At 39.8% G+C, this 14,501-nt stretch overlaps 1 protein-coding gene and 1 non-coding gene across 3 annotated transcripts; one reads left to right on the top strand and one right to left on the bottom strand.

Moving 5' to 3' along the window:
- Positions 1–946: 946 nt before the first annotated feature.
- On the top strand, positions 947–14,232 carry LOC6534424 (elongation of very long chain fatty acids protein 6). Of its 2 annotated transcripts, none has more exons than XM_002095066.3 (5): positions 947–1,106; positions 3,149–3,384; positions 11,205–11,342; positions 11,483–11,605; positions 12,124–14,232. In XM_002095066.3, exons 2-5 carry the CDS (start codon positions 3,203–3,205, stop codon positions 12,629–12,631), a joined length of 951 nt encoding a protein of 316 aa, XP_002095102.1. In that variant the 5' UTR covers positions 947–1,106; positions 3,149–3,202; the 3' UTR covers positions 12,632–14,232. The 2 variants fall into 2 exon arrangements, with proteins under 2 accessions (XP_002095102.1, XP_015050632.1); XM_015195146.3 differs by having other exon boundaries at positions 949–1,166.
- Positions 8,783–8,991, bottom strand: LOC6534425. Its single transcript, XR_005561384.1, has one exon. It is a non-coding gene; the product is annotated as a U12 minor spliceosomal RNA (small nuclear RNA).
- Positions 14,233–14,501: the final 269 nt, after the last annotated feature.

Consider the following 14,501-nt stretch of genomic DNA (forward strand, 5'->3'; position numbering starts at 1 on the left):
ACTCGTCTATTGATCCTGATCAAGAATATATACATATATAATACTTTATATGGTCGGAAACACTTCCTTCTGCCTATTACATATTGGCACATAATGCCACTCAACAGCAATTTATCGATCAATCTGTTACAATTTGTATATTAATTTAAAATGTATATTCCTTCATTTAACTGATGGAATCCACATAGTTCCCAACCATCGCAATGCATCGCCTAACTAGAGCCAAGTTATACACCAATGCTCAGTGGTCTTTACCTTATACCCATTACTCGTAGAGTTAAATGGTACCGTAAAAAACTATGTTACAGGAACAAGGATAGGTTTTTTTAACCGCATCGAAGGTATGAAAAACCATTATGATCATTGACCAAAAACACAATTGATTTTTGAAACTATTCTTTAATCTGCACATTTAATTTTTAGAAACTTCTTATAAACAAAGTGAACTATCCATTTTTTTTCCTACTAAACTGGTGCTCTTAAATGTATTTTTATTTCCTGCTCGTTTCTTTTAATAACTGATAACACTTTGAATACGTTGTTGATTAAAGCGTAGCGTAAAGCATTATTACGCGTTGCATTACTTGTTACGTAACAACTAAAATAAACAAAATGGCGGTGCCTTACTATTTTTATTTTTACCAGGAGGTAAAGTCCTCCTTTACTCAAAACGATTTATCAGTGAAATATAAATATTCCTGTATAGAAAAATGGTTTTATAATTTGGGCATTAAAATAATTAAATTCACTTTGCGATACTATTACACACAAAGTAAGAAAATTCCCCTGGTGCGCAATAATAGTGGAACCAATGTGCAGAGAGCGCCACCCACACTCAGCTAAATGTGACCGCATGCGAGTCGCAGAAAAATACCGCGATGGCAAAAAGTACCAACGCCATAAAAGGTACTAAAATATCTCCGGTATATAAGTATAGCGATAAAGCAACCGAACCGCCAGCAAAACGTTCAGTTCGCTTTGCGCCGGCAAATTCGATAGATTTTTGAGTTTGCTGAACCGAGTCGCTGGGGGAAAACTGTGTGACAGCCAGCCGTGTGTGGTGCGATCCAGCCAATTGATACTGCGATAAGAGGCGGCGAGCAAAAGTAATTACCTCATAGCCATCAGCATTCGAAAATAGTAACCGTGTTTTCTGTGATATCTGTGTGAGTGCGTGTACTCGTCAATGTTTTGTGGTGGTTTGGTTTCCTACTTATTTTGCGCCCCTTTTTTTTCTCAACCGATGCTGCGCGAGAGCGAAAGAGAGGCGAGGCAAAAACATATTTCCCAGACATTTGCTGATTTAGCCGAGTACTTTATCGATTCAGGAACCAGAATACCGCAAAAATAAAAAAACGAAAAAGATCGCGTGTTTTTGCGTGAGAGCAAAGTCATGGAGAGAAGGGGCAGTTTGTTTTTCGGAAGCATAAAAACCGCTAGGAGCCTCGAAAAAATTTCACTAGAAATTTTTGAAAGCGCTCGCGCAAAAAACCGGATATGTTACTCAAAAAGAAACAACAGAAAAAGCTTCCAAAACCAAAGCGAAGCTTATAGCAAAACGAAATCACCAGTGTGCGCGAGAGTGAGTGAGAGTGCGTAAAAGCAAAGTGTGAGCGCGTGCGAGTGTGTGTGTGATTAGTCGCGTGTCTGGCATGCAATTAGGCATTCAAACTAATTTCCCTCCTACCGGCAAGTTGGGCATGTCTCATTTGTATTTCGGCTGAATATGGCTGTTTGCTTATGCATTCCTTCAAGTTCTTTTAATTCGCACGAGACTTTTGTGGGGGGAGAGAAAGGAGAGAGAGCGCCAGATTGGCGCTCTCTGTAAACTACCACAATTGCACTTTCCGTTACAGCCACCCCCTCACTCATTGTGCTCCCGGAACACTGGGAGAAAATGATGTAATGACGGGGTAGCTCAGACAGTCGCTTAATCAGTATTGTGATTTAAAGATATAAAAGTAATATATTTAAAACTAAAAATCCAACTTATTGAGCAGCACAAACTTTTTTGATAACTCGGAGACTACAAATGGATTTAATTTATACCAATTATCCTTGTCCTTTTCCTCCATAGATTTACGGGATCTTAAAATTCACACATTTAAATTAAATATTTAAAATAAAATGGATTCACATAGAACTAATGTCAATGAATAGATTTTATCTCCGATTAACAAGCGATGTTTTTCCTTGTGTATCAAGTTGTTTGTGTATCCATTTAAGCTTCAGCACGAGGTGTGAAAAGTGTGAAAAGCGGAAGAATGTAGATGAAGATGACCACAAAGCGTGCGCCATTCATGAAAGCGTTGCATATCCCTTGCAGAGCGAGCAAGAGGGACAGCGAGCTTGTGGGGGAGGGAGAGAGAAAGAATGAGTAAGAGAGAGCCATGGACCAGCGGTGTTTTTTTTTTTGGTGCCTGGCAAAATCAATGAAAGGGTGGAGAGAGAGGCGGAGTGGGGCGGGACAAAGGGGAAAGGAAGGTCGTCGAGAAATTTATGCGACAAAACGCGGGCTTTTTATGTGCCTGAATGTGTGTGAGTGAGAGGGGGAGTGGTGCGGAATTTTTACCGAATTAAGCTTTAAACATCGTCGTGTAAAATCCCCAAGACTTAGGGAACAGATAAGATACTGCAATCAGTAGAGTTTGTGAGACCGTCGGGCATAAAAACTAAAAACATTCGATTTGAAGATAAATTGCAGTTCTTTTAATTGACGAATGTGAATCCTAAGTTATTAAATCGTATCCAAAGTGTATTTCCCTTTTCTTTGTGTGTTTATTTAAAAATACTTAAAGTATATAAACTAAGTGAAAATACATAGACAAGAAAAGTCTGTAAAATATTCAACTTTAAAAGGCCAAGTGATTACGTTCATTTAAAATCATCTATGTTGGGTGTGCACTTTTAGTCCACTTATAGTGTTATTGATTTAATTAACAAGTGACATATATGTATATTTAAAATAATTATAAATTTACTAAAGTGTAGCTAAAACTATTTTCGAACGCAAACGAATGATGTGTTTTAGATTTATTTAAAGACACATACGATAAACCACCTTGCCAAGCAAAGCTTTATATGATATTTAAGCAGATTGTCCTAACTACAATAACTAATCGTTCTTCCCCTCGTTTTTAATCCACAGCTGCACATAACTCAAGAAACATAGCCACCAAGTCAACACATAAAGCCCACCAAAATGATCAACATGGACATTAGCGTTACGCCCAACTACTCGTACATCTTCGACTTCGAGAATGATTTCATACACCAGCGGACGCGCAAGTGGATGCTGGAGAACTGGACATGGGTGTTCTACTACTGCGGCATCTACATGCTGGTCATATTCGGTGGTCAGCACTTCATGCAAAATCGGCCGAGGTGAGTCTGCCATTCTGGACTGCGAATACTAGCCGTTTCGCGCTTAAAAGACATGAGTTATTGAATGGTTTTAAGAACTTTGCGAAATTATGGTTGGGCCAAGAACTTGCACCCTTTGCCCCTGGAAAATTATCAGCTGGCGGCAATAGGAGCGGCACTAATTACACCCACAAGTTCTCCACACGCCCAGTGCAGCCGGTAGAAAAGTTACTATTTATCGAAACCAATCCCTGGAAAGCCCATATTTACTCAGTAGAGCTTTGTATCGGTTTATTCTCCGGAAAGTCTGGAGTCCAAGTGTGCCTTTGTTATTACCCCAGACAGCTGTTGAGTTCCACGTGTAATTATATTAAATTACGGCTAATCAAACACTAATGATGTAGGTGGATCCTCAACTCAAGTTCAACTACCAAACAATTTGCATTCGCACCTGAGCACGCACTTTTCCGCTGTATTTTCCAATAGTTAAAGAGCTATTTTGGGCATTTTACCCATTTTCCCAACTGTCAACGCCGTTTGTTCCTTGTTACCTGATTTACCTGTGATGGATCCAATTGGCTTTTCGTGCTGACAATTGTCTCGTTTCGTTTCGATTCGCTTTGTATTTGCCTGCTTCTAATTGTCGTCATCGGTTTTGTGGCCAAATTAAGTTGGGGTCGTGACATGCCATCTGTGAAATAGCCAGCCTTTTTGCAAGATCATAATTTAGTTTTGTCACCTGTTTGGGACTGTTATAGCCTTGCTAACGCCACTGTGAAATTCGGTAGAAAGTTGCTGAGTAACAGAAAAGTTTATTGTTACTCTTCTGGGAAGGTATGACATCCTCAACCAAGTTGCACTTTGTTTTGAAAAAGGAAAGTTAGGTAATATCAAATATTTTTTTTATTGCCATCAGGCTCCTTTTTCTCTATTTTGGTGGTAGAGAATGTATTAAGATATACCATTTATTCTAAAAAAGTGTTGCTAGAGAAGTCTAAATGATATGGCTTTCCAAGATGGGGAACTTGTTTCAATTACATAATGTTTTGAGTAGCGCTTCCTGCCCACACTTCAGCCTACAGCCATGGGGCTTTGGATGAGTTATATAGGGGCTTGGCCCTGGGTTGCTTGGCGATTCTCTCCGCGGACACTCGTCGGGGGATCTGTCGGTCAATTTTTCATTTTGTCGTTGTTGGCTTCACCTTACACTCGGCTTTTTCGAATTGTCGTTTCAATATTTGCCCACATGGAGGAGAGTCAGCTAAGCAAATGGACGTACTTGGCACAGAAAGGTGTGAGTTTAGTGGAACGGCGATGGGAATTGTTTCTCTTGAACTGTTGGGGTTCTGAAACTCAGGAGGTTATAGGATGCCTTTGAATGTTAAAACAGGGCCCAAGGATTGATTTTGAATCAGTTTGGTTTCTTAATTATTTAAATTAATATTTCATATTTCAAAGTTCTTAAATCTGCCATAACAGCTGGTGAAAATGATTCTCAAAATTTGAATGCATGTGTACTTAACCGCATGCCACCGACTGTACGGCGCTCATATGCGGGTATTTACATACATATTTAGAGAGTGGACTTCCACTTGCATTCCTCCTCATCTAAGTTGTTTTCATTTTTTTGATTTTCTGTTTTGTTTCACTCGTTTCGGACAGTGGGCCATTAAAGTCATTAAACTGATTAGGTTTATAGGTACACGCCATGTCGCACTCGTTTCATTTCAAATGCCCAGCGGACAAAGTTTTCCGCGGTGAATACATATGTGGCACATACAATGTGTCATGCAAGAAGTGGGTGTGTCCAGGCAGTCGGGGTTGTGGGGAGTTATCCTGAACGGAACTCCAGCAGGACACTGAAATGTAACCGCTCTGTAGGTCCACTTCAATTGGACATGGCACACTGGACCACCTGATTGCACTTACAATATCTACTGCCACTTTAAAGGGTTTTTTTATAGCTGAAAGTAAACAGAAAATCAAGAGGTCGAAAGGCTTTATAATATTTAATATTTTAGTTTACTATCTATCCATAACGCAGTGCTTATTAAAGTTGACACATCTTTAAATGGTTAAATTAGTCTCTACAGAGAATATACTAAATTTAGGCTACAAAGCCTAAATGGTTCATAAAACGACATATTGAAATGATGTAATATGCGTCGAAAACAAGTTCCTGTTGGCCAGTGTAGCTCCGGACTTGGCGTGCGCAAAAGTTTTGTGACCATATAAGGAGGGTCCAGAAGGGGCTATATGAAATGGGGTGGGAAACGTGTGTGGGCCCCAAAAGTTAAAATAGAAATCTGAAGCGAATATGTGTTTGGAGCAGAGGAGCACGATGACCGATACTTGTAATCATTTAAATTTTTAAAGCGATTGAGTCATTCAATTGCTCTGGTTGCTCGCAGTTATTCTTGTTGTTCTGTCTGAGGAAATTGCACTATTTATATCACAACCACTGAGAATAGTGTGTCGAGGACGTTTGAGTACAGAGGAGCCAGATGCCGCCACCCCCGCTTGAAATAATGTCCTTTAATGTGGTTTCATCACGCCAGCTCGCACATGCAGTGTCCTTAGATGGTTGGGAAAATGCCTAACGACTGGGTTGCTACGGGGAAATTTTTGCAATTGAAGCGTGGCAATTACATAACCATTTGCGAATTAACCAATAATTGCTGCCGTGACAAGCGAGCCGCGTTGAGTTCAGTCGCCACCCTCCACATGCACCTGCAATTACAATCACAGCCGCAATTAACTATTGCCAGCCAGCATTTAGTTAACAAAATAATTCACAGGCACCAGTAGGCCGAAAATAATGAATAAATAAATATGAATATGGAGAGGCGAGAGGCGAAAAAGGGCAGTGCTGAAAGTGAAACTTGATTCAATTTTGGTCGGCCTATGAGTGTGCATATATGTACATATATTAGCATCGAATTAACGACAACCGTTAACACAAACAGTTGGTCAAAAGTGGGCAGAGCTGGCGAGCAAATCTCGTTAAAATGTGTCGTTTAAGCCGCGTTTCTTTATAGGCATTTTGGGTCTGTTTTGATATATTTCTACATACGATACCATTTTTGAGGCCTCGAAGTTGGAGCTTTCCCCAAAGCTCGCTCTTTCTTTATTTTGGCCGCCCTTTCCTCTCAAGCCAGCATCTTCATATCACGCCACTTTTCCCCATTTTTATTTACCTCGAGCGTGGATCTGATCTCTCCCCCAGAAATAACTCGTTTTTGTCGGCCACCGGAATTGTTTTGACTGGATTGTTTGGACTTGATGATTGTATTGAGTATTGACAGCTTATCGGCCACCTGCTGCAGCAGGTGTGTCATCCCGCATTACCCGAAACTTCTAGCCATGAATCAGCGCCCATTGGCGAAGAAAACAATCGAATTTCCCTTTCGTCATAAACAATTACGCCGATAAGATTAGTGCTCTAAGCATCTGAAGTACTTTCAGCTGCGAAACGCCAAATTTTCAATACAATTCTCAGGGAAATGTAAAGAACAGAAGATAATGGGTCATTGGACGTACTTTAATGGAGGAATTCGAAGTTATACAAAACCAAACTCATTGTTTATTCACGGCATGTCACGGAAATAAAAAGTTATATGGAGCTTATAAAGATGGAAGTTAAAGCAGCCTAAAACGATAATTTTAATTTCATTTTTTTTGTAGATTTTGTATGTTTCATATAATTCCGTAATTGCGGGTTTCCGAAATAAAAAGGGTTTATCTTTGTAGTAGTATATAATTGCAAAGTTTCGTATTAGTCGTAGAGTTGTTTATTTCACTTTTCAATCTAGATTGCCATTTAATTGGGTTTCCCGTGCAAAGCTTTTGATTAAGTTATCTTGAAAAAAATGACCTATTCAGCAAAAGTTGCTCGAACCTTTCACAATATTTTATTGGTTGCACTTTGAAAGCGGTCGGAAATAACTTGGTCAATGCTGTGACATCAAATCTGGCCAGCATGTGAACCACCGCAAAATATAATGAATAATAATTAAAAACCGAATTCAAACCGAGACCCAAATTATCTCAAAAATAAACCCAGACAGCCAACGTCTTTTTGTTTTGCAATGCGCCGAAAAAAAAAGGTTTGCGAAAAACAAAACACTGTCGCATCGGTTTCGAGACAATGTTGCGAATTTGGTACCCTATTTCCATACATATCTATATGAGCACAAGGTATACATAAGGTGTCTAGGTGCAAACGTATGGAAGTGTGCCACCGCTTGGAATATGGTGTGCATATATAGTGCGTTTATAGGGGCTGCATAAATCAACCTGAACAACCTGAGCTTAACCCAAGCCGAAACCAGCGAAAAATAATCAATTGACCAAAATTTCTGCTGTTTTTTTGCAACCTTTTTCCCTCGTTTTCCATTGTCTTTTGTTTACAAACTTTGCCAAATCAGGTTTCCTCTCTCCATTTATCAGATTTGCTCTCTCCTATTCGCCAAAGTCTTTCTCTTTGCTTATGCAATTTTCGCCACGAAGTGGAAAGCAAAAGAAAGTTCATCAACTCCCCATAATATTGGTTAGATAGATATGCGCCATCATCATGATTATGCCCATAGTGTTACGACGTCTAATTTCCGATTTCTTATGCATGTATAACTTTGAACTTTGACTTATCGAACCCCTACCTTTATATCCGAATTATAAAAATCCAAATTTTACCTAAGGTATTTAACTTGATAGCTAATTTCTATGAAACCTTTACTTTGCGATATATTTTAAGTTGATTTACATGCGCGTGTTCTATAGAAATAACCTATACGATTGCTAATACATACTAATTGGCCTATTAGCACTCTTAAATTGCTCAGAACTTTTATACAGTTGGAGGTTTGAGTTCGATGTTACATGATGTACATACATACATGAGTAGACAAAGTTGACTCCGTAAATATGCCCTTTTCTGGATTGCAAAAGTATTAGAATCCCAAATAGTTTTGGACGTTCAGTACATATCGTATATACAGCAGTGCATTCTCGCACTCATAGGAAATTTGTGATTCAGTTCGTTTTTAGTTTTCATGTACAGCGTATGTGTAAAACGCACATAAACAAAAGTATTTGGCAGTCCAAAAGTCAAAAATTTTAAAGAATTTGCTAAATAAGTAGCGCTGATATTTGGCAAAAACCAGCAGCTTTTCAATTTTTAGGAAGTTAGATCCTCACTTCCTTGTGTTCCAAAGCATTTTCACTTCATAAACAAAAATTAACCAATTTGTATCTGAAAAATACATTTTCTAAACAATCGAGTCCAATAATCTGGCATATACGCGATTGGATCGCTCCAAACTTCATATGCTTTACGTTACGTCGATTAAAACTAGTTTTGTGGAACTGTTGGTCCTTCACGCATGGATAACTCATCGGGCAGATCGCAACACCCAACCGTGGAGTGGCACCCTGAGCCTCGCAAGCCGGACGCAAAGTAGGCGCCGGTTTGCTTGGCCGGACGCCACCCACTCGGCGGAGGAGGGGACGACCTGTGCCCTTGCAAAAATTGAGCTTCAGGGGACGCAGGACGCCCCCCTGCCTAGAAGCCAATACTGCCAAGCGATTAGCAAGGCATCTTGGTTTTCCTTACTCATTAGTTTGAGGCACGAATTGCGCTTAGTTGGCCACTGGAAGCTGATGCGCGTGCAACCAGAACCGGTTGGGAATCGTAGCGACAGCTGCCGGGTGAAAAGAGCTTTTACAGGGGGTATTGAATGCATATTGCGGGTGGTTTGTAAAGAGTTCCTAAGTCCTGCATTAAGTTATGATTCCTTTGGAAGGTAATCGGAATTAGTTTAAATATGTTTAAAAAAAGTTGTATTTCTGATTCTATTTCAATTACAGTGGCCATGCTTATGGTTTAAGAAGAGCTTTGATTTCAAAGGATAATGTTTTAATAGTTCTTGATTAATATTGAGTATTGAAATGGAGATCGTCTTCAAATAGTTGGTATTTGTATGTGACACATAACTATATATAACTTGCAGTTAGGTTATATCTACGCTTAGAGTTCAAGGCAGTTCCTCCTGCGCGTAATTGTTATTAATATAAATGATATTTAAGATTTCCATCAAGAGCACATGGGGAACTTAATTCCTTAGATGAGCATTTCCGCTCCGTGACTGCCCGTTTTCCCTTCCATCTGATCTAGACGCAGCTTAATTGTCTAATACAGTGGGACGTATCTATGCAAATCTCGGCTTTTCGAGTGAGCTGCTTGGGGGGTTGAAGATACAAGTAGGTTTTCAATTTGGCATTCTGATTGCCCTCGATAAAAGTGGTGTAGACCGAACTAAAATACGCTATCTTTATGGCTTTGTTTGGGGGAAATAAGCGAGTATCGATTGTGTTTTCATAAACCCGTTGACGCATTTGGGGCTCTGACATGTGGGGCCAAACAAACACTTCCTTTTATAAGCTTTGCTTCTCGGGAATTTCCTACTTTCTGCTAAAGTACTTGCCAAGTACACTTTGCTTGTTTGCACGAAAAAATATTGAAATATTGAAATTTCTTTCCAGGCTAAAGGTCAATGCAATCAATTTCTTTGCTTTGCCCGCTAACTACACATTGTGATAACTGAAATCACGCTTTTCTGCGATTCCATTGGTTGGCTCTTGTCAGTGTGTGGATTTTTATGACTAATTGCTGTGGAATATATATGTAGTATAGTTAAGGGGCCGCCGATAAGGTTGGCCAACTGATTTGCAGCCCATTGATTGCGTAAACTTTGTTGGCTATTAGTAATTAAGATTTAGGACCCACATTCGAGTGAACTCGTTGAGTGGTGCGATTAAAATTAGTTTTTGATTCAGCTGTTCCCAAAAACACAAACCCCTTTAAAGTAGCTAATTACTTCAATTTAGATTGCCCAAAAGAACTTCAAATGCCAGATTTCTGCTCATTAAGATGCTAAACCAGTATTCTGGTTGTGTGTGGGCACCTTTGTCTTTGTTGGAATCGATTGGGTGATTTAATGGGTGTCTTTTTGGAGAAGAACTTATTGTTTCCCAAACACGTGTCACTCCCGGCTCTAACCACTTTTGGTAGATTCTTGAATTAAGCTGCGATCACCTGAGATTCCTCGTTTTAACTTGACCTTGCGTTATCAATTTCTGTGTTTGCCCAGAGACAAACTAATCGGCTGTAATCTATTAGGTGATGCCGTGACAGCAGTCAATGTCTATTCCACGGGATCGAATGTTCGAATCGGTCTGCTACTCAAAGTGCCCTGGCAACTAAGTAGTAAATTTGCGCAAAGGCTACTCGTTTTGAGGAGATTAAGTTACTTGCAAATTGCGAATAGTATTTGACTGACCCAGCGGCATCTTCAAGTTGGGGGTTGATGTCATTGCATTACACAAAAATTCGCACATATTAAGTGCTTATGGCAAATAACAACTTGATCTTTGACTGTCACGCTCGTCTAGGACGGAGGCATGAAAATTGAAAATTGTTAGAGTTTGTTGATCTTTGGGGATTTTTTCCGCTGCGATTTCTCGACTATTAGCCTCTGGTAAATATGCATAATCTCAAGGGCCAACTAGTAAAATATTCTAGTATTTGCTTTTGGTAAGTGTGGGAGTAGGAATATTAAATTGTTCTGAAGTCTTTACCCATTTACCGGACTTATCGAAATTACCAAGCTGTATTTAATTCAGCCAACGTAAAATGTGAATGAGATCACGTGAACAGATTTTTTATATAAACTCAAGCGAGCAAAAAAGTACGATTTCAAGCACGAGTACAATCTTCCAATCTTGGTACTTTTCCGCTGTATTTTTCCTGTATGACTAAAGTTTCCTTTCGTTTCTGGTTGCAGATTCCAACTGCGCGGCCCGCTGATCATATGGAACACCTTGCTGGCCATGTTCAGCATCATGGGAGCTGCCCGAACGGCGCCGGAGCTGATTCACGTGCTGCGTCACTACGGACTCTTCCACTCCGTCTGCGTGCCCAGGTTGGTATTGAACCCCTTCCCATCACAGCCTTTCATCGTCGGGTTCAGCGCCTGCCCGCATGACCTGCTTTTGAGGCTGGAAACTTGATCCCCATGCAAATCACCGATCACTGACCGATATTCCCAACCTTCTCCCACAGCTACATCGAGCAAGATCGCGTGTGCGGCTTCTGGACCTGGCTCTTCGTGCTCAGCAAACTGCCGGAGCTTGGCGACACGATATTCATTGTGCTCCGCAAGCAGCCACTCATCTTTTTGCACTGGTAAGTTTGGATGGAAAGAGATAATGATAAACTAACTTTATGCAAAATGATCTATCGTTGGAGAAAAGCTACATCTGATGATAATAAGCAATACATTTGGCGGCATTTGGGCGGATCATATATATTAGATATACTATAAGGATTGCGCCCTAAGTTCGATAAAAGATAATTGTCTTTTATTACTATTTAAAAACTTAAGTACCCTTTCACTAGAAATAGTAATAATATGTTTTATTGCTGCAATTAATACTGTGGGAGTTGCGGGGAATTTAATTAGCAATGCAAGTGAGTCATGGCGAATTACATTTAATGAGATTCACATAGGGTTAGTTTGGAGTAAGAAACTGACGTTTATAATATATCAAGCTTACTTGGGGGAAAACGCTTTTAAAAATGAATGATTAACGATGTACCGAATGATCAAAATGCCCCAAACCATGCATTGATTCACATTATTTTAAAATCCCAGGATTTACTAAGTATGAACTGAATATTAATTGAATGTTTCCTGCTCACAGGTACCACCACATCACCGTGCTGATCTACTCGTGGTTCAGCTACACGGAATACACAAGCTCTGCCCGCTGGTTCATTGTGATGAACTACTGCGTGCACTCGGTGATGTACAGCTACTATGCTCTGAAGGCGGCCCGCTTCAATCCGCCCAGGTTCATCTCGATGATCATCACATCGCTGCAGCTGGCTCAAATGATTATCGGATGTGCGATCAACGTGTGGGCCAATGGCTTCCTGAAGACGCACGGCACCTCCTCCTGTCACATCTCGCAGCGCAACATCAACCTGTCGATCGCCATGTACTCCAGCTACTTTGTCCTCTTCGCGCGCTTCTTCTACAAGGCGTACCTGGCGCCCGGTGGTCACAAGAGCCGGCGCATGGCCGCCTCCCTGGCAGCCCAGAATGCGGTCAAGCAGTCGAGCAGCCCCCAGCAGGCCAGCGAGAGCTCCAAGTTCATCGGCGCTGGCGAGGATCAGGCCGCCTATTTGCGCAAGGCCAAGGCGCAGTAAGGCGGCATGGCTCGGCACATCCGCACCTACTCCCATCATCACCACTCCCCTGTTTACGGCTAAGGACATTTATTTATGTAGCGGTGTACAAGTTGTTTTTTAATTTTAAACCTGGGTGGCACACGACCGGTCGGATGAGAGTTTAATTTTGTAAGCCAAAAGTTGTACGGTGTGAACAGACGTACGAACTATATATCTGAACATGTATATAAGAAACAGACGAACCTAAGCTAACCAAAACTCAGAGTCGAGTCAGAAAACTGTATGTAAATGGGGGCATAGAAGCGAATACATGCGAAGCTTAGGGCACTAAGTGTACAGGCTTGAATTTAAATCTCTAGCCAAAGGGAGATGTAAAGGGAACGCAAGGAACTTAGCTGCTCACTAGTTTGCATGAATTAAATAAATAGTCACTCTTCTTGATACCTCTCGATGTAATTCCCAGCTGCAGTTTTAGAAGTGCGTTGTCAAACCCAAAGTCGCTTATGTTTAATGTTTTCTTTTCCACTAGCCCTTGAATGTATTTCGATACTTGCGTTGTCAGCTATTATTTACCTCTCACGTGGAATTTTGTGTTGCCTCCCAATTTTAGTTAAAATTCTCAAGAAGGATCAGACTCCTGCCTAAAGTTTCAATATCGCTTTGTATGCGATAATCAAACGTCGGGCATTCTTGGTTGAAATAGAATTTGATTTGCTGGAAAACTGTTTTCCAGCAATCACTTGTAGTTGGGGTCTGAGAACTTTGTACTTCTAAGTCTATACGCATATATATTTATAAAACCTATATTAACGGAATATTAAACACGTGAAAACGTAAAAAATAATAGCAACCAATAACAAAACACTAAGTTAGTCTATTGTTCCAAGATCCAGAGCGCAAATTGTTATTGTAAAGTAATAAACTGTTTTGAAATCTGTAAGAACAAACAATATTTATAACAGTCGAAAGACGACTGATAAAATGTTGCTGACTGACTGGACTAAATTAAAGCATTGTCATAGTCACCAATACAATATTTTTGAAAATTTAAAAATGTATATATTCCAGTCAGTCAGTATAGTTTTGACCAGTGTCAACTGCTATCTAAAAGGTTCGATTCTGTTAGGGGAAGGCATTTATTTAGTAATCCTGTGTTAAATGCATTTGAATATTCCTTCGATTCCTCTGCTGCTTTTTGGTCACTTAGAAAAGCTACAGAAAGTCCTTGAACGTAACACAAAAAAAAAGAAAGTAAAAGAATAACCAGAGAAAAATTTAAATTATATTTATATTTGTAAGCGAACAGAACAGAACGAGAGTGGAAGAGCAAAGCCGAGAAAATGAAAAGCAAAAGTCCTACTTGAAAAGTTAATTTAGTGTAAGCGAGGAAACTGAAACTGAAAATGAATTCGGAGCAGAAGCTGAAGGAGGATCGTGTGAATGGAGAGAAGGATCGATTGATACTGAACTCTAGCAGGAGAGAGAAATTGAAACGAACAAACTTGAAATTTTTGTCGGGTATACATACTAAATAATAACTAAGCAAGAACACTAAAGATTGAGAATGCTAAACAAAACCAACGGATAAATAAAACGTAACAAACGGATAAGGATGGAAAGTGTGCAGTTGTTTTATTTGTCTTATGGGCGTATGGGAATTTAAATACTTAAAGGCATACTCTTAAAATCGTAGCCTATCTTACAACTTTTGTTCTTGTTTTAAGCAGTACCTTATAAATGGGCATGCAACATTTTAAATCTATTTTTTTTATAGTAAGTCTACTAATTTCTCTTAAGAGCAATAAATTAAGCTAGGTAATAATGAAATTTGGAATTTTTCACAGCAAAGTGAAAGAATATTAAAATGATTAGACTTTGGTCTATTATT

This window comes from Drosophila yakuba, chromosome 3L (assembly GCF_016746365.2).
Source record: "Drosophila yakuba strain Tai18E2 chromosome 3L, Prin_Dyak_Tai18E2_2.1, whole genome shotgun sequence".
In the NCBI taxonomy this organism is placed as follows: domain Eukaryota; kingdom Metazoa; phylum Arthropoda; class Insecta; order Diptera; family Drosophilidae; genus Drosophila; species Drosophila yakuba.